The sequence below is a fragment of the Pan paniscus genome, chromosome 1 (assembly GCF_029289425.2).
Source record: "Pan paniscus chromosome 1, NHGRI_mPanPan1-v2.0_pri, whole genome shotgun sequence".
Lineage (NCBI taxonomy): Eukaryota > Metazoa > Chordata > Mammalia > Primates > Hominidae > Pan > Pan paniscus.
Window position 1 is genome coordinate 69,909,216 of NC_073249.2, and position 24,009 is coordinate 69,933,224.

General features: G+C 40.5%; 1 protein-coding gene across 3 annotated transcripts in view; it reads left to right on the forward strand.

The window, feature by feature from the left end:
- LOC100995923 (torsin-1A-interacting protein 2) overlaps positions 1–18,135 on the forward strand; it is a 37,786-nt gene extending 19,651 nt beyond the window's left edge. For all 3 annotated transcript variants that reach the window (XM_063603674.1, XM_003824718.7, XM_055110999.3), the window contains 4 exons: positions 5,297–5,471; positions 6,741–7,259; positions 10,480–10,581; positions 11,288–18,135. In XM_063603674.1, the coding sequence (XP_063459744.1) occupies positions 5,438–5,471; positions 6,741–7,259; positions 10,480–10,581; positions 11,288–12,045 (1,413 nt within the window). In that variant the 5' untranslated portion in view covers positions 5,297–5,437 and the 3' untranslated portion in view covers positions 12,046–18,135. The remainder of the gene's footprint in view (positions 1–5,296; positions 5,472–6,740; positions 7,260–10,479; positions 10,582–11,287) is intronic.
- The last annotated feature ends 5,874 nt before the right edge of the window (positions 18,136–24,009 follow it).

Sequence of the window (24,009 nt, forward strand, 5' to 3'; positions counted from 1 at the left end):
AGGCTGGATTGCAGTGGTGTGATCTTAGCTCCCTGCAGCCTTGAACTCCTGGGCTCAAGGGATCGTCCTCCTTAGCCTCCTGAGTAGCTGGGATTACAGGCGTGTGACACCATGCCTGGCTAATTTTTAAATTTTTTTTGTAGAGACATCATCTCATTATGTTGCCCAGGCTGATCTTGAACTTCTGGACTCAAGCAATCCTCCTGCCTTGGCCTCTCGAAGTGTTGTGAAGGTTAAATGAGTTAATACATAAAGTGATTTGAATGCTGCCTGACACAAAGAAAGCACTCAATAAATAGTAACTTTTATAGTTGTGTATGCTTTATATGTTACTACTTGTTTTCATAGCAGAATTGTAACATCCTGGCTTACATGCATGAGCCATCATACCTGGCCCAAATTTATAAACATGTAATATGTATTGAATTGTAGTTAGCATTATAGCACTTAATATTGTATGTTGGAATCTTCTAAACTTGGTTATGTAAAAAGTCATTTGGTATACCACACAATGTCACCTACCAGGTAGTCAAAGCATTTACCATTTTACGGTGAGATGAAGTAGAAAGGATACATCTTAGAAAACAGAGCACAAGGCAGCCACATTTACAGAGGAAGCAGTTGAGGCAAATCTGTGTCCCTCTTAGAAAAGTCCCAGGAAATAGAAATTAAGCAAGGCATCCCTCAGCCGGCCGTCTAGTAGGTTCTCCATAAATGGAGAATAAAACCTTACAGCCTTCACCTGTTACAAGCCTTGATGGAGACAACTAAAGCAAAATGATACAAGTTTTGCTGCAGATTTCAGCGTCACAAGGAAGTGGAAATGACTGTCAGCAATGAGGCTACATTTTATTTAAGTAGAAATATAAATCATTATAACCGCCATGTATAGAGCACTGAACACCAACATTTTGTAATTGAACTTGCAAGGGATTCACTCAGAGTGAATGTCTTTTGTTGCCATGTGAAGCACACAGGTCTCATCAGTTCCTTGTAGAAGATACTATCAAAAGCATCTATTTTGGGGCATGCTTATGGAGTGGTTTTCCCTACAGCTGTAGAAAGTCTCCAGCTACTGCATTTTCCTTCAGGATGAGGCTCTGCCTCACTTCCATTATGCAGTCCAGAGGTTCCTAATGAACACATACCCTGATAGGGATCAGACACTGTTCAAAACATTGACCTGCCTGGCTGGGCGCAGTGGCTCACGCCTGTAATACCCACCACTTTGTGAGGCTGAGGCAGGCAGATCACTTGAGGCCAGGAGTTTGAGACCAACCTGGGCAACATGGTGAGACGCTGTGTGTACTAAAAATACAAAAATTAGCTGGGCATGGTGGTGCGCAGCTGTAGTCCCAGCTACGAAGGCTGAGGCACGAGAATCGCTTGAACCTGGAAGTTGGAGGTTGCGGTGAGCCAAGATTACACCACTTCACTCCAGCCTATGCAAAGAGTGAGATTCTATCTTGGTGGGGAAAAAAAAGATTGACCTGCCTCTGAAACAGTGGCCTCCAGATCTCTCAGATACCCTGCCATGTGACCTTTTCTGAGGATTTGTCAAGAACTTCCTTGTTTGTCCCACTTCTTGTACTGTAAGGGAAATGCCATTTCAACTATGAACAGTGATGATATGTTACAAAAGGTCTGAATGAAGTGGGCTGTAGGATCTGTGTGTGCTTTGTGACAGGAAAGGTGTATGTCAAGCATTTGTAAGATAATAGAAATATCTGTGATGGCACCTTTGCAGATTCTTTTGGACTGCAACCTAGTAACCAAGTAATACATTTTTGAAAACCTTCAGTTCTGTTTGTTTGCAATAAGGTTTATTGAGGATAATCTATGTCACATACAATTAATGTACAGATTTTAAGTTTGATAACAAATGGAACCACCACCTCAGTAAAGATATTAAACATTTTTTTTTTCTTTTTTGAGACGGAGTTTTGCTCTGTCGCCCAGGCTGGAGTGCAGTGGTGTGATCTTGCCTCACTGCAACCTCTGCCTCCCGGGCTCAAGTGATCCTCCCACCTCAGCAGCTGGGACTACAGGTATGCACCACCACGCCTGGCTAGTTTTTGTATTTTTTTTTTGTAGAGATGAGGTTTCACCATGTTGTCCAGGCTGGTCTTAAACTCCTAAGCTCAACCGATCTGTCTGCCTTGGCCTCTGAAAGTGCTGGTATTACAGGTGTGAGCCACTGTGCCTGGTCAGCAGTACTTCACTGCTATAATTTTACAACTTTTAAAGATAACCTAATTTATTTTAATTGCTATGCATAATATTACATTGTAAGAATATGACAATTTTTTAAACCCACTTTCTTATTAATGAACATTTAGATTTTCTAATTTTTTCCTCATTTTAAACAATACAGCAATGGACATTTTGGGGCGTATTAATGAGATTCTGTATTATACGTCTAAAAATGGAGTTGCTGATTTGTAGAGTGTGTGCCTTAATTTTCCTTGCCATATTTCTCTCTAAAGTTGTAGTAACAGGTTTACTTCATTGCCATTAGGGGTTTAAGAGCTCTCTGTATCTCTAAATCCTCATCAACATTTGATATAGCCTGACTTTTTACCAGTCTGCTGGTGTGAAATGTTATCTCACCATTAATTTATTTTTTGTATTTCTTTGACTTTTTTCATATTCATTAGGTTTTCATATTTCCTCTTTGTTGAACTGCTTATTCATCCCTTTACCCACTTTTCATAGCATTATTTGTCTTTTACTGATTTGTGGAATTCTTTATGTGTTCTCAATATTAATTCCTTACTGGTTTTATGTGTTGCAGATGTTTTTCTAGTCAGAGACTTACCTTTTAATTTTGATATCTTGTGTAGAAATTAAAATTTTTTAATGGGGTCACATTTGTCAAATTTTCCTTTCTGGTTTGTGTATTGTATATCTTATTTAAGAAACCCTTGCAGTTATAAAGATATTTGACATTCTCAAAGTTTAAAAGTTTTGCTGTTTACATTTAGGTCTTTAATCTGGAGTTGATTTTTATATGAATAGGAGACAGAAATCTAATTTTTCCCCCTATTTGAATAGTCAGTTGTCCCCAAACTATTTATTCACTAATTCATTATTTCCCTTTTGTGAACTGGCCAATTTCCTTATGTATGTATGCATATATTTCTTGACTCTCTATTCTGTATACTGTTTGTCTATTCGTGTGCTAGTGTTCCATTGCTTTTATTACTTTAAGTTTTTTGTTTGTTTGTTTGTTTTTGACAGAGTCTTGCTGTGTCACCCAGGCTGGAATACAGTGGTGCAATCTGGGCTCACTGCAACCCTGTCTCCCGGGTTCAAACGATTCTCTTGCCTCAGCCTCCTGAGTAGCTGGGATTACAGGCATGCGCCACCGTGCCCGGCTAATTTTTGTATTTTTAGTAGAGATGGGGTTTCACCATGTTGGTCAGGCTGGTCTCGAACTCCTGACCCTTGGGTGATCTGCCTGCCTCAGCCTCCCAAAGTGCAGGGATTACAGGCATGAGCCACCGTGCCCAGCCTATTTTTAAGTTTAAAGAAGGTTTGATATCTGGTAAAGATTGCCCCCCTTCTTCTTTAGAATTATGCTGACTCTTCTTGATCCTTTGCTGCTCTTTGTGAATTTTAGGACCCACTTTTCCATTTCACTAGAAACCAACAATAATCAAAAAACTTGAGATTTTGTTTCAAATTGCATTAAATTTGTAGATTAATTTGGAGAAAATTGGCATCAATGGTTTTGAGTCTTATTTGTCTATGCATGATATATTTTTTTTCTGTTTACTTATCTCTTTTTTATAGACTTCAATAAAGGTCTATATTTTTATCCCTAAAGTTGTGTTTTAAAGAAACAGCTTTATTGAGGTATAATTTACATACCATAAAATTCACCACTGTCTAAAGATCTTACATATCTCTTGTTGGATTTATTACTAGGTATCTTTTAGTTTTTATTCTAAGTTCCTTATGGTTATTGTGAGTAGCATCATTCCTTTTGAAAATTTTTGTTATTGGTACATAGGAAACTTTTAGCCTATTTTCTTGGTTTTGGCTGGCAGGAAAAATTTTTTTAACAAAACTTAAAAAGGACTGGGGACTTTTTATTTTCTGTCATGAGCTAGGATAGGAGAGAAAACTTCATTCCAACATATGATGGCTTGAAAGCTCAATCCCAGGAGCTTGAAGAAGATAAAAGAGGTGACAAGGAACCCTCCGAACACTTCGCTAAGTGTTCACAGTGGCAGAAAGAAGGGTCTGTCCCTAACTCTTCTCTTCCCTTCCAATTTATCTATGGCATCACTCTTTATTTATACATTCATTTATTTTTTCATAAGCTTTTAAGTTAAAATATGGAGTTCTTACTATACACTAGGCACCGTGTAGGCATTGGGGATCAAAGTTTTTAATGTGTAAATTTAAATGTTACAAAAGAGTACTGAGAAAAACATAAAGACAGCCAGTTGGCTAGCCTTCCAGCTAGGCTGTCAAAAACTATAACACTTCACACAGGTTTTTCTTATATATTTTTGTATTTAAGCCTCATAGATATAATTATTCTCATTTTTATAGGGAATAAATGTTAAGTAACTTTATTGATCAATTTGTTTTTGACAAAAAAATAAGAACTATAAAATATGATTGTTTTTATTGCTTATAAAGTGCCTTTGATTTTGATTCCTTTTGTGTAAACCTTAATAATTTTCTTTGTCTGTCTTTGAGCACTGCATAAAAAGGCATTGTATAAAGGAATATCTGTCTCCATATTTTACAAAAGAATACTTCGAGAAAACCACTTCAAAGTCAGTCCAAATGTGTAGTGGTACACCTCAAAGCAGCCATCTCAGTTTGTGGGAACCTCCTGTGCATTGTTACTTTTTAATATAAGTGAAAGCTCCTGATAGGCAGACTATGAGAAAATTATCTGGGACAGAAATTGAAGACATCCAGGAAATCTGCAGTGATTGTTTCAGCAATGACTTAAATTTCTACTCTTAGATTTATTTTTTATTTTAATTCAAGCTAGTCTGTTGAAGATTCTGGTCACTTGATCATACTTTTTATACTCTTTCAACTATGCTGGAATATATTAGATTATGAAATTTGTGAAAGATTAATAATCTGGAGCTTTTTTCAGTAGTCTAGGATTTGGATATGATTCTCATGAAAGGAAATTTTCTTCATGAAAAAAGTTTCACAGAGGAAATAGTACTCAAGCTACACATATTTAATAAATAAAGCTGATACTTGCATTTCTCCCTTGTATGGATAAAAAGTCATTTAATATTTTTTCATTTTGTTTTAGTCACTGTATATATGCCTTATTTCCTGGGTCCATGGGAAGCATGAGTCTGTTGGGACTTGGGACAAGAAGAAAACAAGACATCTTCACAAGGAAAATTAAGTACTAAAAAAAGTATCCTCCCAACTCTGATAGAACACAAACATGGCCGACAGTGGACTTAGGGAACCTCAAGAGGGTAAGACTGATTTGTCTAGCACTGAGGGTGCTGCTGTAGGAAACCAGGGGTGTGCAGAGAGAGAAAATCTCTGATGACTAAAATCTGAGGTTTTGAAGTAAAAAAGCTAATTCAGTGGGTTCATTTGTTTTGATTATACTTATTCTTTCAAATTTACTGAATTTTACTATAATGCGAGACCCTAATTATAATATAAGGAAGATAAATGTTTTAGAGACTCCAATAGTAAGGACTTATAGTAATGGAAAAATACAATGCTTCTTTAAAAAATGATGGTAGACAAATCTTTAGAGTTATATATATCCCGTGATGTGCTATATTTAGAAGGTATCTTTCTTCTTCTTCTTCTTCTTTTTTTTTTTTTTTTTTATGTTACCCAGGCTGGAGTGCAGTGGCGTGATCTCAGCTCACTGCAACCTCCGCCTCCCGGGCTCAAGTGATTCTCATGCTTCAGCCTCCAGAATAGCTGAGATTACAGGCGCCTGCCACCACGCCCAGCTAATTTTTGTATTTTTAGTAGAGACGGGGTTTCACCATGTTGCCAGGCTGGTCTTGAGCTCCTGACCTCAGGTGATTCACCTGCCTTGGCCTCCCAAAGTGCTGGGATTACATGCATGAGCCACCATGTCTGGCCATTCTTACTTTTATTAAAGAAACAAAGTCTTTTGGAATTTCCCACGTGCTGGGTTTTGCTGATTATATTCTTGAGCCATAATTTAATGTATTCCTGTATCCCTATATTTCTTGGAAACTGGTTGCCCTAGAAGCTTACCAGATTTAAGTTTAGTTGTTTGGCAAAAATACTTCCCAAGTGGTCTAGAGTACTTCTTACTGCATTGTATTAGAAAGTAAATGATATCTGTTTGGGTTTCCCTGTTTTCATGATGTGAAGATTGGTCACTGGGTTCAGCAGTTGTCAGTCTGGCTCATCCACTATAAAAGTCCCTATCAGCCTTTTGCATAAGGTTTTGCTACCATTGATGAGCATTGCCTTTCATTAGGGAAGAGGATATATTTAATATAGCCAAAAGTTTGTTCTGTCATATAATTTGTTTTATATTAGTGTCATTTTATATTTATTAACATGATAAGATTTTTGTTGTTGTTGTTTTAATCGCCTTTAGTGGGAGCCAAGAGAAATAATGTTTAGGAAGTGTCTTGTAAACCATGAAAATCTATGTAAATATTATTATTAAACAGGGACCTTGTTAAAATATAAATTTATGGGGAATTTTTTCCAATAAAAATTATAAACTTTTATCTCAATAGACTCTCAAAAGGATTTGGAAAATGATCCATCAGTAAATTCTCAGGCGCAGGAGACCACAATCATAGCAAGTAATGCTGAAGAAGCTGAGATCCTACACTCTGCCTGTGGTCTTAGCAAAGACCACCAAGAGGTAGAGACAGAAGGTCCAGAAAGTGCAGATACAGGTGATAAATCAGAAAGTCCAGATGAAGCAAATGTGGGGAAATATCCAAAGGATAAAACAGAAGATGAGAACAAGCAGAGTTTTCTGGATGGCGGAAAAGGGCATCACCTCCCTTCAGAAAATCTGGGTGAAGAACCCTTGGATCCAGATCCCAGCCATTCTCCAAGTGACAAGGTAGGAAGAGCAGATGCACACTTAGGGAGCAGCTCTGTGGCCCTCCCTAAGGAAGCGAGTGACGGAACTGGAGCATCTCAGGAACCACCTACTACAGACTCCCAGGAGGCCCAGAGTCCTGGTCATTCCAGTGCAGGGCAAGAGGGTGAGGATACACTGAGGAGGCGACTGCTGGCCCCAGGTAAGAGAACCCCCTGAACTACCCTCCTGTTTTGTACTGCTCTGTTAACTGAGAACACAGCAGAAGTCAGAGGCCTTCTATCCAGAGAACTTTTGTCTATCTTTCATAGGATTAAGGCCTTTGGGCCTTGCCCAAGCTCACACCAAGCCATGACTGAGTTGATTTTAGAATGAGGTTTCTCATCTAGGCTAGCTCATTCCACTATATTAAGTTGCTTCCTACACATAAACTGCATTTCTAAGCATGTTTTTATTAACTGTTTATATTAATGTGATATGACAAAAAGGGGCATGACTTTTAAAAAATTCGCTTCTGGTTTTTTATTTCTTATGAGAATATTTCGACTTACAATTTTTAAAATCTTTTACTTTTTGGGAAACTAAATGTTACATAAATCAAGAGATGGGTATATTTAAAAATGAGCATTAATGGGACAGTATCCTTAACTCAGTCATGTTTCAGTTTTATAGGACTTTGAGTAAGTCGGTTAGTTTCTCTATACGTGGTTTTTTCTGCCTATATGTTAAGAGGAACAAGCATGTCTTCCCTTATGAAGGTAAGCGTTGCAGTGTGCTAAATCCTTAACTGGAACTGGAGGTGTGAATTCTAGTTGTGGCCCTACCACTTGCTGACTTGGGTGACCTTGGGAAAATCTTCCCTTCCTGGTGCTTCAATTTCCTGTTTGTAAAATGAAGAAGTTGGACAAGATGATATCCAAACATTCTTCTAGCTTTCACCTTCTGTGATTGTCTGTGTGGGTTTGTATTTTATAAGCACTCTGAAGAGCTCAGTCTGAAATGCCCATTTGCCAGTGCAAAAGAATATAAAATATAAGATGTTCTGTTCATCAGGGACTTCAGCAAGGGCTAGTAATTCATGTTTCACTGCAAATCAATGACTAATCTCAAATATATGTTTTATTTATTAATCATTAGAATAATCTGTAACTTCAGTGAAGGCAAGGACTATGTCCTCTCATTCATTGTGTATCTCTGGCACCTGGCACATAGAAACACCTTTATGAATTTTGTCAAATGAATGAATGTGATCTGTAAGGACCATGACCTGCGTCAGAATTTCACTGTTATGAACTAGGTGCAATTACTTACACCTCTAGTCCCAGTTACTTGGGAAGCTGAGTTGGGAGGATTGCTTGAGCCCAGGAGTTCAAGCCTGCAGTGTGCTATGATCACCCCTGTGAATAGCCACTGCATTCTAGCTAGCCTGGGCAATCTAGTGAGACCCCATCTCTTAAAAAAAAATTCACTGTTAGGCAGGTTCACTGTGAGTAGAAAAAATATTGTTTAAAAAAATCTAGTTTAGGCCAAGGGTGGTGGCTCACTCCTGTGATCCTAGCACTTTGGGAGGCCAAGGCTGGTGGATCACTTGAGGCCAGGAAGACCAGCCTGGGCAACATGGCAAAAACCCATCTCTACAGAAAACACAAAAACAGCTGCATGCACCTATAGTCCTCAGGAGGCTGAGGTGGGAGGATTGCTTGAGCCCAGGAGGTTGAAGCTGTGGTGAGCCGAAATTTCAGCACCACACTCCAGCCTTGTTGACAGAGTGAGACCCTGTCTTTAAAAAAAAAAATGCAGTTTATGTATGGAAAGCAATTTAATATAGTTGAATGAGGTTATCTATACTCTAAGAGATGAGAAACCTTGTTTTCATCTCAACTTAGCTATATCTCTTTTTTTTTGTTTTTTTTTTGTTTGTTTTTTTGAGATGGAGTCTCACTCTTTTGCCCAGGCCGGACTGCAGTGGCGCTGTCTCGGCTCACTGCAAGCTCCGCCTCCCGGGTTCACACCATTCTCCTGCCTCAGCCTCCCGAGTAGCTGGGACTACAGGCACCCGCCACCGTGCCCAACTAATTTTTTTTTTTGTATTTTTAGTAGAGACGGGGTTTCACCGTATTAGCCAGGATGGTCTCAATCTCCTGACCTTGTGATCCGCCTGCCTCGGCCTCCCAAAGTGCTGGGATTACAGGCGTGAGCCACTGCGCCCTGCCAGCTACATCTCTTTATGTGACCTTGGGCAAGATCTTTAATATCCCTGGACCTTTTTTCATGATAGGTTAAGTAATGGGGCCGGAGTAGGTGTCCATTATAGATCCTTTCAGTTCTTAGATTCTATGATATGATATTTTAAGAACCTACTTTTTGGGGTGATAGGAACAATTCTTTATAAGTGAAGATGATCCTACTCATCTATGCTAATAGAAGTACCTGGCTGGGGTTAAGCACAAATTTAGATTCTAGTGTGATTTAGCTTAGAGTGCTAAAAATTGTTGCCCTTCTTTTCACCCACATATTTTAAGCTTGGCATGCCCTCCCTACACCTGGATTTTTACATATTTTGTGAATTTTCTTCACCTTATATTCCTTGCTTTGTATATCTCCTTCACTAAGAGTTTCAAATTTGCTTTTGTAAGCTATTTTGCAACTGTACACTAATCTCTCCTATCTTAGAACTTAGTGCCTCTGTTATTTTTATATTCGGGGTCTTGAGGAACCATGTGAAACTCGAACACTGGAATTAGAGCACAATTACCCTGTGAAGTTGAATCTTGTGTACAGCCAACATTTCTTAAATCCCTTCTTGATTTTATACATTTTGCTGAATTACATTTTAGGTAAGTTTGGCCGCACTATTTAAATGTCTTTGTCTTTGATATAAGAGGCAGTAAGGAATTGTGAATATAGCAACATTATCCTTGAATGAATTTCACAGCATTTCATTTTATTCTTCTAAGTAGAATAAAAGTAATAGTCTTAAAGAAAAGACAGGAAAAATGTTAACTTTGGTTTTTTTTTTTTTTTTTGAGATGGAGTCTTGCTCTGTCCCCCAGGCTGGAGCGCAGTGGCACGATGTCGGCTCACTGCAACCTCCACCTCCCAGGTTCAAGCGATTCTCCTGCCTCAGCCTCCCACGTAGCTGGGATTACAGGCGCCCGCCATCATGCCCGATAATTTTTGTATTTTTAGTAGAGACAGGGTTTCACCTTGTTGGCCATGCTGGTCTCAAACTCCTGACCCCAAGTGAGCCACCTGTTTCAGCCTCCCAAAGTGCTGGGATTACAGGCATGAGCCACCGTACCTGGCCAAGGTATAGAAAGCCTTTTAGTCAAATCATTCTTTGGTTTGGTGAGAGATATAAAGGTATACATACTGTCATTAGTGTACTGCCTAAAAATAATATTGATTCTTTTCCTCTCCAGAGGCTGGAAGTCATCCACAACAAACACAAAAATTGGAAGAAATTAAAGAGAATGCACAGGACACCATGAGACAGATTAATAAAAAGGGTTTTTGGAGCTATGGTGAGAACAAACCTGGTTTTACTGCAGTGTTGATTCACTTTCAGAAATCCTCAGTGAAAATGCCTAGAAAACTAGCAGATTTAAACAGTTTTAACATTGTGTTTATATATACTTACTTAATGATTGGTAGTGAGACATAGTAAAATAGTACACTAGAGTTTTAGGGATTTTTCCCTTACGGGTGCTGGCTGATATTTTGCTGTGCTTAACAAAATGGAATTTCTCACAATAGGAAAGGCTTTTCCTAAACAAGAAACAAAAACTGCCTTTCTAATTAGAGAATATTAATTTTTCAAGTGCACTTTAAAGTTATGACTCCTAAAAAAATGGTCGGCTATAGGTAGTAGGTGCATTGAGAAGATGAAAAAAAATCTTGATCACTCATGTCTAAATTACATCATTAGTTATAATAACAAATACATAGACTCAGCTTTTACCTTTTATTTTTAAAATTTTTTTACCGAGTACTTAACTCTTCCACATAGCTTTTATCTTTTAACAGATATATCTTCAAATAATTAAATCTGAGAAGAGATTAGAGAAAAGGTACTTCTGGTGGATTGAAAGTTTAAACAATTTATGCAAAAGAAACTTATTGCTCCTAGTAAAACCTGCCGGTATCTCTGCCTCATTTCAGTTTACCACAGGCTTGGTTTCTGGCTTGTGTTCTCTGTAATTTTCTATTCCTTTTTCATTCTTTTGACAGGCCCTGTGATTCTTGTCGTCCTGGTTGTGGCTGTTGTGGCAAGTTCTGTGAATAGCTACTATTCCTCTCCAGCCCAGCAAGTGCCCAAAAATCCAGCTTTGGAGGCCTTTTTGGCCCAGTTTAGCCAATTGGAAGATAAATTTCCAGGCCAGAGTTCCTTCCTGTGGCAGAGAGGACGGAAGTTTCTCCAGAAGCACCTCAATGCTTCCAACCCCACTGAGCCAGCCACCATCATATTTACAGCAGCTCGGGAGGGAAGAGAGACCCTGAAGTGCCTGAGCCACCATGTTGCAGATGCCTACACCTCTTCCCAGAAAGTCTCTCCCATTCAGATTGATGGGGCTGGAAGGACCTGGCAGGACAGTGACACGGTCAAGCTGTTGGTTGACCTGGAGCTGAGCTATGGGTTTGAGAATGGCCAGAAGGCTGCTGTGGTACACCACTTCGAATCCTTCCCTGCCGGCTCCACTTTGATCTTCTACAAGTATTGTGATCATGAGAATGCTGCCTTTAAAGATGTGGCCCTGGTCCTGACTGTTCTGCTAGAGGAGGAAACATTAGAAGCAAGTGTAGGCCCAAGGGAAACGGAAGAAAAAGTGAGAGACTTACTCTGGGCCAAGTTTACCAACTCTGACACTCCCAGCTCCTTCAACCACATGGACTCAGACAAATTGAGTGGGCTGTGGAGCCGAATTTCACACCTGGTACTGCCAGTCCAGCCAGTGAGTAGCATAGAAGAACAGGGGTGCCTTTTCTAAAGCTAAGCACAGAGTTGGTTACAGAAGGTATATGTTTATGAAAAAGTTTGTTTAAAGGCCTTCCATTTATATGGAAGGAGGTTGATAAAATAGCTTGAGGAAATAGCCTGAAAAACAAAGATGAGCTTATTTTAGAAACAAGTTTTTATTTTTTATTCCTTGTAAAATCTTTCTAATGTAAGCCTTGACAAAGCTAAAAATTAACCTGACTTTTTTTCTTTGGACCAAATCAGGTTTGAAATATGGATGATATATATGAGAATTTTTTTTAAATTCTAAAATATAGCAACATTGCACAGGAAGATACTCTTACTTCGTAGAGTAACTACAGAGTGATTTTTTTTTTTTCTTGAGTGGGACTCTGAAGAGCCTTTTCGATAATGTTTGGACTTGGACTAAAGCAATTAGAATTATGAAGCAATGATAACCTTTAGAAAATTTTTCTATCACATGTTGAATATTTTCAAACCTTACTTTAATAATCTAAAGTTACGGGATTATATCTTATATTAATTTTGCAGTTTTGAGTAGTATGATAAAAGAAATAAGAATTCAAACCATTAAGTACCTACCTAAATACTACATGTAAGGCACTGTGCTTTTATTCCATTCAGCTGAGGTATAAGCAGCTGTACTCAAACGTTCTTAAAAATGAGAACCAGTGGGGAAATTGTTTATAATCATTGGAAATGAAGAAATTCCAATTGGCTATATCTTTACTTCAGCTTTTCTTGAACAATTTACAGCAGTGATTTTCAAACTGTGTCTACTGGCACCCTTCCACTTTGTATCAGAGCAGTTCTGCTTTTAACTGTTTTATATGTTGGGGTTCTCTATGAGATTTCATTGGAACAAAGAGTTTCACTGATATTCGAGTTTGAAAACCATTGATTAAGTGAAAAAACATCTTAGAAGATAGGAAATATGTTTAAAAAATGAATGTATTAAATCTTATGAGTAGGAAGATGAAATACAGGTTTATTGTATAGATACATTATTTATGAAGGATAAAGATCTATACATGAACAGCAGAATGTATAAGCTAGCATTTACTAGCATGTCTTTGATGCTTTTGTTCATTTCCGTTAATCGTCATTTCTGTCCCCTCTGCATGGAATTTTATATTTGTCTAGGGTAAGAGTTTGTAGACTCTCAGCAGAACAGATTTTAATAACCAATTTATTTGTTTTATTTTAAAAATTTATTTTTGAATAACCAATTTAATAGTAAATTTTATATGAACATTTGGCATAACTTTACCAGTTTATTTCTATGCAGTGATGGAACATTATGTAATGCAGCTCATTTCTTGACCAACTAGTTATAGAAGTACCATTAGGTTAAAAATTAGAGAAATCTAAGAGATGTTATACTTAGTGAGAGGAAGCAGAAATGGTGGGTAGATTCTCAGAGGTTTTGATGTTCAGTACTGACGGACCATGTTCTGTGATTGTAAGAAAGATTGAAAACAGTTTGTATGGAGATAGTAGTTGATTAGCATTTGAGCTCTGAAAGCAGAACTCTAGTAAAATGATCTCGACCTAACAAAGGGTCTGTTCCATTATATAGACTATCACCATAATCCTGGATTGTTTCAACTGGGTTTTGGCCTCTCCATTATATGAGATCATATGTATATATCTAAGAAGTCTGATTAAAGTATGGAAAGATTTTAGGAAACACTAAGAAGATACAGGGATCTTTATTGATACCTAAAAAGATTACAATTGAGTAATTGCTCAATTGAGTGTAGGGGCATACCTGAAGGAAGAATTTGCATTTGGGACTTCGAAGGAAGCTTCCAAGAGATTTGGGAAAAGACCTGAACAAAAAGTTAAAGCATGGTGAATGTAATATCACTGTCAATCCAGTATAAAAGCAGAGGAAGTTGAAGGAAAATCTGTATACCATATGCACATTTTTTCTGTCTTTTTAGATCTTAGATGCTAGCATTACATCCACAAAACCAGTGTTGCCTTGTATAACTATTATATTGGCCTGCTGACCTGTGCTACCTCAGATCTGTCAAGGAACCAGTATGTCGCATATTCTTGTTTCTTCATTCAGTTGAATATGGTTTTTCATCATTTCTCTTCAAAATAATTTAGAAAAATAAATTTCTAAAGTCATAATTTTTTAATTTAGCCTTTTTAAAAACATTTTCCCTTCCATGTATAGTGCAATCAGTTGAGGGTGTTGTCAGTTTTCTGTCTGCTATTTCAAAAGTCTTTTTTTTTTTTTTTTTTTTTTTGAGATGGAGTCTCACTCTGACTCCCAGGCTGCAGTGCTGTGGCTTGATCATAGCTCACTGTAGCTTTAAACTCCTGGGCTCAAGCAATCCTCCCACCTCAGCCTCCTGAGTAGCTGGGACTACAAGTGCAGACTACCACACCACTCTACCACACTATTTTGTATAGAGACAGGGTCTTACTGTGTTGCCTAGGCTGGTCTTGAACTCCTGGCCTCAAGTGATCCTCCCACCTCAGCATCCCAAAGTGTTTGGATTACAGATGTGACCCAATGCACCCAACCAAACTTCTTTTTTTTTTTTTTTTTTTTGAGAGAAGGTCTTGCTCTGTCACCCAGGCTGGAATGCAGTGCAGTGGCACAATCTCATCTCACTGTAACCTACACCTCCTGGGTTCAAGTGATTCTTGTGCCTCAGCCTCCCAAGTAGCTGGGATTACAGGCACGCACCACAATGCCCAGCTAATTTTTGTATTTTTAATAGAGACGAGGTTTTGCTATATTGTCCAGGTTGGTCTCGAACTCCTGGCCTCAATTGATCTGCCTGCCATGGTTTTTCAAAGTGCTAGGATTATAGGCACGAGCCACCGCACCTGGCCTCAAAAATCATTTTTAAAAGAAGCAGTATATTAGCTCTGGGTCTTCTCATGACTAAAATGACTATTTTTAAACATAAGACCATATTTTATAAATGTACAGATAATTCAAATCTATTATCTAATGTATTAGGTTAATTTCTATTTGTTCTATACTTTTTTTTTTTTTTTTTTGAGATGGAGTCTTGCTCTGTCGCCCAGGCTGGAGTGCAGTGGTGCAATCTTGGCTCACTGCAAGCTCCGCCTCCTGGGTTCATGCCATTCTCCTGCCTCGGCCTTCCAAGTAGCTGGGACTACAGGTGCCCGCCCCGACACCTGGCTAATTTTTTAAAAAATATTTTTAGTAGAGACAGGGTTTCACCGTGTTAGCCAGGATGGTCTCGATCTCCTGACCTCGTGATCCGCCCGCTTTGGCCTCCCAAAGTGCTGGGATTACAGGCGTGAGCCACCGCACCCGGCCTATTGACATTTTTTAAGGTTTCAGATTTTCTTTTGTGTGTCTAGTAATTCGTCTTTTATTGTCAAAGATAATTTGCTTATTTGACTGAGAAAAATGATTTGTGGGCATACAATATTGTATGTGGTACCTAAACGTTGCCATTTAGTTACTCTTAGAGAACAATTTTCATTACGCTGTATATTAATATAAATTACTTCTTGAGTAATCCCAGAATTGTAGAACCAATTGGTAGAATCAGAAACTGTCTTTGGACTTGAGGTTTTTCTTCCCTTAGGGTAAATTTTAGGTTTTCTGGTTAGTTTCCAGGAGTTGGCAGAGAAGTTCATATCACTAAAGGTGTTCATATCACTAAAATAGTAATGCTAATTTGTTTCATATTTCTATTTTAAAAAGCAATCAATAAAGACATTTCAATACATTTCATTTGGAAGCCCCCAAGTGTATGGTGGTTAATGAGGCTCAGCATGCTGGTAACCCACCATTCTCTTAGCTAGTGACTCCACTAAATAGTGCTAGCTGCTGAGATGGTTTTCACCCTTTAACAGCCTTTTTTTTTTTTTTGAGACAGAGTTTCACTCTTGTTATCCAGGCTGGGGTGCAATGGTGCGATATCTCAGCTCACTGCAACCACTGCCTCCCAGGTTCAAGCGATTCTCCTGCCTCAGCCTGCCAAGTAGCTGGATTACAGGCACGTGCCATCACGCCCAGCTAATTTTTGTATTTTTGGTAGAGACGGGGTTTCCCCACGTTGACCAGGCTGGTCTCGAACTCCTCACCTCAAGTGATCCACCCGCCTCGGCCTCCCAAAGTGCTGGGATTACAGGCGTGAGCCACTGCGACTGGCCTACACAGCTTTTAATTGCTTGATTTATACTTTATTAAAGAGAGGAAGCACAATGAGCAGTGATACTAAAATATAACAAATATGGCATGTGAAAGTGATCATTATTCAGATGATCTTCACCAACACTGCATTTGCATATATCTGACCAAACTTTATGCGACATAGGCAGGTCTCTGGCACTTCAAAAATGAATGTTAAATAGAAAATAATAAATAATAGCTGATTAGGGTAATCATTTATTTAATCAGAATAAAGATTATATCCATAAAATTTACTTGCAGAGAAGTACTTTCTTTTTGTTTTAAAGACAGGGTCTCACTCTGTCACCCAAGCTATGGTGCAGTGGCACAATCACAGCTCACTGCAGCCTGCACCTCCTGGCCTCAAGGGGATGATCCTCCTACTTCAGGGATTACGCCACCATGCCCGGCTAGTTGAGAAGTACTTTCAAATAGCAACATGAAGCCTTTATCATTTGAAAATAAAACATAGCTGTAAACATAAACCAGTATGTCTTTGTAAAGCCAATAATACATCATTTTATAGGAGCATTGTCTTCTTGTGTTTTTCAAGTTGACTATGTAGTTCAATGTCAGTCTCCATTTTAATATCTTGTTTGTTTATCAGCCTGAGCATATTTCATTTTAAAATGTATTTGTTGAGAAGTCATGGTGGTTTTTTGTTTTTCACAAGTCAAGTAGCTTGAACACTATCACTTGTCCAATGGGAAAGTTGATGCTTATCTTTATGGCAAATGCTTGGTTGAATAATATATTTGCAAAGATGTTAATTAATTCTAGAGAGAGCTAAATAAAGTTAAGATACCTGTAAAACAGTTTCTCCAGATGACTTTAAAATAAGCCTTATTTTTGTAAATTTATGTTAAATTTTAGGTGTTAAGTTGTGAAATACCTAATGATGTGGGCCTAAATTTGCCTCATTCAGACTGAGACGGGGCTGTTAAAATTCATTTCTAGCTAATAAACTGTGCTATAACTTCTTTATTATTATTATTATTATTATAGTTTAAATTCTGGGATACATGTGGAGAACGTGCAGGTTTGTTACATAGGTATACACGTGCCATGGTGGTTTGCTGCACGCATCAACCCGTCATCTACATTAGCTATTCCTCCTAATGCCATCCCTCCCCCAGCCCCCGACCCCTTGACAGGCCCCAGTGTGTGATGTTCCCTGCCCTATGTCCACGTGTTTTCTTTGTTCAATTCCCACCTACAAGTGAGAACATGCGATGTTTGGTAAACTGTGCTATAACTTCTGTATCTCTATAGGCCAATCCAAATGGCCTGAGAACATAATCAGTATCCCCTAATCTGCAAAAAGGTAAATACCTTAGTCTTCAGTACCTTTCCTTCCAGTATTATCTGCATTATCTGTGCCCACTTGCTTTGATGTCTTGAAAAGCCCATAAATTGGTTCTTATTTTGGCAAATGGTCTCCTGCTTTTCCTCACTGAGGCTTATAAACTAAATTTGCCTTTGGCTAAGAGCAGTTACATGAACCAAAAAGAACATTTTAGACTTGGGAAGCAACAGGCTGAGTCACATTGCATGGGGCAGAGTTGGCCAAGCCCCCGGCAGTCACAGCCCTACTCTCTGTGTTCCTTCTAGGCCTGAGGACGCATCAACACAAAGCTCCAGGCAGTTGCTCCTGGTTCATCAGAGCACAGGAAATTTAAATCTATTTGCCTTTCCTGTCATAAAAGAAACAGCACATTGACTTTCAAACCCAATTGCATTTTGCTTATTTGTGCTTAACAAAAAATATGTGTGCTTTGCCAATACTAACGTCCCACTTCTCTGCACTCCCTTTCTGTATAACAGGGATTGCTTTTGTATTTGTTTCTTATGGATGCTGATGATGTGCCTTATTCAGATTAGTTGGCCATTACCAGAATAAAGAATAAATCTGATTTTTTTTCAGCGGACTGATTCTTGATTAAATTTCCCCAAATAGCAGGTTTATAGAAATGGGCATGTGGTGATTAATGGTGGGAAAGGAAACTGCCCTCATATGGCAGTAAGCTGAGGAGCTAGAGAATCCTGTGAGGGTTGTCAGGTGGCATTTTGTGGCCATCAGTGAAATGGTACAGGGCAGACCCTGCCTAGAATCTGTTGCAGCTCTTGGGTAGCATTCTTGGAATGCTATTCCTACTTAACGAAGCTTTCCTGAGTATGGGAGAAACATTGGGGTTGTAAGTAGATCCCTGGGAATTGCTGCTATCCCAGGGTGTGCTGTTGTGAGTGTGTGTGTGTGTGTGTGTGTGTTTTGAGACAAAGTCTTGCTCTGTTGCCCAGGCTGGGGTGCAGTGGTGCAATCTCCCCTCACTGCAACCTCCGCCTCCCAGGCTCAAGCAATTAATTCTCCTGTCTCAGCCTCCCAAGTAGCTGGGACTACAGGCACAGGCCACTGTGCTGGGCTAAATTTTTCTATTTTTAGTAGAGAAAGGGTTTCACCATGTTGTCCCGGCTGATCTCAAACCCCTGAGCTCAGGTGATCCGCCTGCCTCGGCCTCCCAAAGTGCTGGGATTACAGGCGTGAACCACCACACCCAGCCTGTGAATGTGTTTTTTTTGTTTGTTTGTTTGTTTTTGTTTTTTTTTTTTGAGACGGAGTCTTGCTCTGTCGCCCAGGCTGGAGTGCAGTGGCGCGATCTCGGCTCACTGCAACCTCCACCTCCCGGGTTCATGCCATTCTCCTGCCTCAGCCTCCCAAGCAGCTGGGACTACAGGCGCCCACCACCACGCCCGGCTAATTTTTTTGTATTTTTAGTAGAGACGGGGTTTCACTGTGTTAGCCAGGATGGTCTCGATTTCCTGACCTTGTGATCCACCCACCTCGGCCTCCCAAAGTGCTGGGATTACAGGCATGAGCCACCGCGCCCTGCCGAATGTGTTTTTTAAGTGTGGATATCCCTTACCTTATGTTTTGGGAGTAGGGGAGGTGGGGGTGTGTTCAGAATTTCTGCCTTAAGATGTTGCCAAACCAGAATTACAGAGCAGAAGCACCTGAATACCCATCTCAGCCCCTCACCCACCTTCTCCCAGCTTCCTGCTCCGCCCACCCCCATCCATACCCAACTAAAACCAAAGGTCTTATTAACACATTTTATAGAATCATTTTCTAACAAATCTGAATTGAATTTTGAAAATCTGAAAGACTTGTTTTTGCAGTTTAGAAAAATAGGAACTTTGGGAGTTAGCATATCTTAACATATGAGCTTTCACTGAAAGGAGCTAAAGTCAAGCGATAAGATGAGCCTGAAGGCAAAGAACACAGAATTTCCTAATACTCATTCCACAAACGTCGACAGTAGATTAGCAGCAACGAGATTTTCTTAATGCATAAACTTACCACTAGAGGATATTACATACTAGTGTTCTACCATACACTAGAACAGGCCTCAATACTGATTAATAAGGGAGTGAGTGGCTATGAATTATTTAGTTGCTGTAGGAATTGTCATTTTAAACAGGATACAATAAAAATGATTTCAAGTCTGAAGTTGCAATTCGAGTCATAGAATGTTTGGTGCAGAAGCAGCTCCATCAAGCTAAGCAGAAAAGATCTTAGCTGTTGGTCCAAGGTATTATCTACTTTAAGAAAAGGAAATGAGTAGGCAGATCCTATTATGTATATGTTCAGGGCACTCATTACTGTGGAATCTGCCCACATGACTTTAGGGCTCACAGAAGGCCCCCATACACACACTAAAAATGAGACACTAGCCAGGCGTGGTGGCTCACGCCAGTAATCCCAGCACTTTGGGAGGCCGAGGTTTGTGGATCCTTTGAGCCCAGGAGTCTGACACCAGCCTGGCCAGCATGGTAAATCCCTGTCTCTACAACAAATGCAAAAATTCGCTGAATGTGGTGGCACATGCCTGTAAGTCCCAGCTACTCAGAAGGCTGAGGTGGGAGGATCACCTGACCCTGGGGAGGTGGAGGCTGCAGTGAGCCATGATTGCACCACTGCACTCCAGCCTGGGTGACCGAGTGAGACCCTGTCTTAAAAAAAAGGCCAGGCGCAGTGGCTCATGCCTGTAATCCCAGCACTTTGGGAGGCCGATGTGGGCTGAGCATGAGGTCAGGAGTTCAAGACCAGCCTGGCCAACATGGTGAAACCCCTGCCTCTACTAAAAATAAAGCCAGCCGTGGTGGCGGGTGCCTGTAATCCCAGCTACTCTGGAGGCTGAGGCAGGAGAATTGCTTCAACCCAGGAGATGGAGGTTGCAGTGAGCCAAGATCGCGCCACTGCACCCCAGCCTGGGCAACAAAACAAGACTCCGTCTCAGGAAAAAAAAAAAAAAAGACACTTTGTCTTTTTGACCTATATCTGACACTTTCTAGGATCACTAATTCTTAAGTATACAAATCAATGTTTAAGATAAACCATTAATTCAGTAACATCTTTTATTATCATACTGAGAGGTGACAGCGTGCTGGCAGCCCTCGCAGCCCTCGCTCGCTCTCGGCACCTCCTCTGCCTGGGCTCCCACTTTGGCGGTACTTGAGGAGCCCTTCAGCCCACCACTGCACTGTGGGAGCCCCTTTCTGGGCTGGCCAAGGCCGGAGCTGGCTCCCTCAGCTTGCAGGGAGGTGTGAAGGGAGAGGCGCGAGCGGGAACCGGCGCTGCGCACGATGCTTGCTGGCCAGCTGGAGTTCCGGGTGGGCGTGGGCTTGGCGGGCCCCGCACTCGGAGCAGCCGGCCGGCCCTGCCGGCCCCAGGCAATGAGGGGCTTAGCACCCGGGCCAGCGGCTGCGGACGGTGTACTGGGTCCCCCAGCAGTGCCGGCCCACTGGCGCTGCGCTCGATTTCTCGCCAGGCCTTAGCTCCCTCCTCATGGGGCAGGGCTTGGGACCTGCAGCCTGCCATGCCTGAGCCTCCCCCACTCCGTGGGCTCCTGTGCTGCCTGAGCCTCCCCGACGAGTGCTGCCCCCTGCTCCACGGCGCCCAGTCCCATCGACCACCCAAGGGCTGAGGAGTGCGGGCCCACGGCGTGGGACTGGCAGGCGGCTCCACCTGCAGCCCCAGTGGGGGCTTTACTGGGTGAAGCCAGTTGGGCTCGTGACTCTGGTGGGGGACTTGGAGAACCTTTACGTCTAGCTAGGGGATTGTAAATACACCAATCAGCACTACTGTATCTAGCTCAAGGTTTGTAAACACACCAATCAGCACCCTGTGTCTAGCTCAGGGTTTGTGAATGCACCAATCCACACTCTGTATCCAGCTACTCTGGTGGGGACTTGGAGAACCTTAAAGTCTAGCTAGAGGATTGTAAATACACCAATCAGCACTCTGTATCTAGCTCAAGGTTTGTAAACACACCAATCAGCACCCTGTGTCTAGCTCAGGGTTTGTGAATGCACCAATCGACACTCTGTATCTAGCTACTCCAGTGGGGACATGGAGAACCTTTTTGTCTAGCTCAGGGATTGTAAACGCACCCATCAGCCCCCTGTCAAAACAGACCACTCGGCTCTCTGTAAAATGGACCAATCAGCAGGATGTAGCTGGGGCCAGATAAGAGAATAAAAACAGGCTTCCCGCGCCACCAGTGGCAACCTGTTCAGGTCCCCTTCCAGACTGTGGAAGCTTTGTTCTTTCACTCTTTGCAATAAATCTTGCTGCTGCTCACTCTTTGGGTCCACACTGCCTTTATGAGGTGTAACACTCACTGCAAAAGTCTGCAGCTTCACTCCTGAAGCCAGCAAGACCACGAACCCACCGGGAGGAAGGAACAACTCCAGACGCGCTGCCTTAAGAGCTGTAACACTCACTGCGAAAGTCTGCAGCTTCACTCCTGAGCCAGTGAGACCACGAACCCACCAGAAGGAAGAAACTCCGAACACATGCGAACATCAGAAGGAACAAACTCTGGACAGGCTGCTTTTAAGAACTGTAACGCTCACCGCGAGGGTCCGCGTCTTCATTCTTGAAGTTGGTGAGACCGAGAACCGTCCAATTGCAGACACAATATTACGTGAGATGCCGTTTGAAGCTTTCACCTGGAGTTGGCACATCTCTGTAACTCCAAACACATAACAATAATAGGTAAAATATTTCAAGGAAAATTTTAGAAGACAGAGCCAGGCTCAAAAACAAGATGCATCTTTGAGGATCAGAAACAGAATAAAAACTCCCAAGTGGTGAGCAGGGCTGAAGTCACAGGCCTACTGGACCCTGCATTTGAAGTCAGACAGGCTGCTGGGGGCTTGGAGCTACGAGTTCTCCACGTGAGGCTCACCAGGTTATGTATACAAATTGCTTGTTAGAAGCCCTGCAATATTGGTATTGTTATCTGCAAATATTCAGTAATTAGTTTTCACACAGCCTTTAAAAAAACATCTTGTTTGAATGTCTTACATAAAGTATGCTACAAGTCAGTTTCATAATTTTTTTTTTTTTTTTTTAAGAGATGAGCTCTATGTTGCTCAGGCTGGACTCAAATTCCTGGACTCAAGTGATCCTCCTGCCTCAGCCTCCTGTGAATAGCTGGGACTACAGGAGCGCAGCCCTAAGCCTAATTTTTTTTTTTTTTTTTTTTTTTTTTGAGACAGAGTCTCGCTCTGTTGCCCAACTAGAGTGCAGTGGCACCATCTCAGCTCACTGCAACCTCCGCCTCCCAGGTTCAAGCGATTCTGCCACCTCAGCCTCCCGAGTAGCTGGGACTACAGACGCATGCCACCATGCCTGGCTAATTTTTTGTGTTTTTAGTAGAGACGGGGTTTCACTGTGTTAGCCAGGATGGTCTCGATCTCCTGACCTTGTGATCTGCCCGTCTCAGCCTCCCAAAGTACTGGGATTACAGGCCTGGGGCTCTGCATCTGGACAAAGTTGACATTTTTAATACATCTTTACAAAATGTGAAGAATTCCTAATAGGACTTTTTTTTTTTTTTTTAAGACTCATAGCCTAAACAAAGTTAAATACAGTTTTTAAAGACTATTCTGTTAAAAGTACCCTAAATAATCATATGAAGATGAGAATTATGTCTAATTTTTTGTCTGCTTTGTATTATTTACATTTTAATACGTGGCATTTGTTTGAAAAATAATCTAATATTTTTCTAAAGATACCTCAATGTTAACGACTGCCAGTTTATTTCCCTATTTTCAGGTTCATAATAATTTTTGTACATAAACTTTCTTGATCATAAATTATTGCAGCATTTTATTCTTGCAGTAATAACTGTTTATTAAATTGAATGGTAGATTTTTAATGCACACAAGGTGATTTCCACTTCAAGTTACATTATAGACTGCATTTATATATTTGAAAGTGAATATTCAAATTTAACAAATCAATGACATGCTTCATTTGAATTGCCATAACTGTTCAAACATAGTTGATTGAGAATCCATCTTTTCCTCACTGATTTGAAATGCCACTTTGTCACATACTGGATTCTCATATGTATTTGTGCTTATTTTCTGAATGTTCTATGCTGATCCATTGACCTGGCTGATTAGGCATAAGTACCACACAGTTTTAATTATTGTGGCTTTAATATCTGGTGGTGGCTCATTTTTTTTTCCGAATTTTTCTAGCATTATTACTTATTCTTTCAAATGAACTTTAAAATCACCTTGTCTAAAAAGTAAATATTTTTCATAGGATTGCATTAATTTTTCTAGTGATCTGGTGGGAAATTGGCATCTTCATGACATTAAGTCTGCATATCCAAGAAGCAAGCAAACTCTGTTCTGGGTAGCTTTGTTTTTATGATTTTACTATGGCTGGAAGCAGCTAGAAAGTGTTGTGTCTCAAATCTAAAAACCCACATCTGGTGAAGT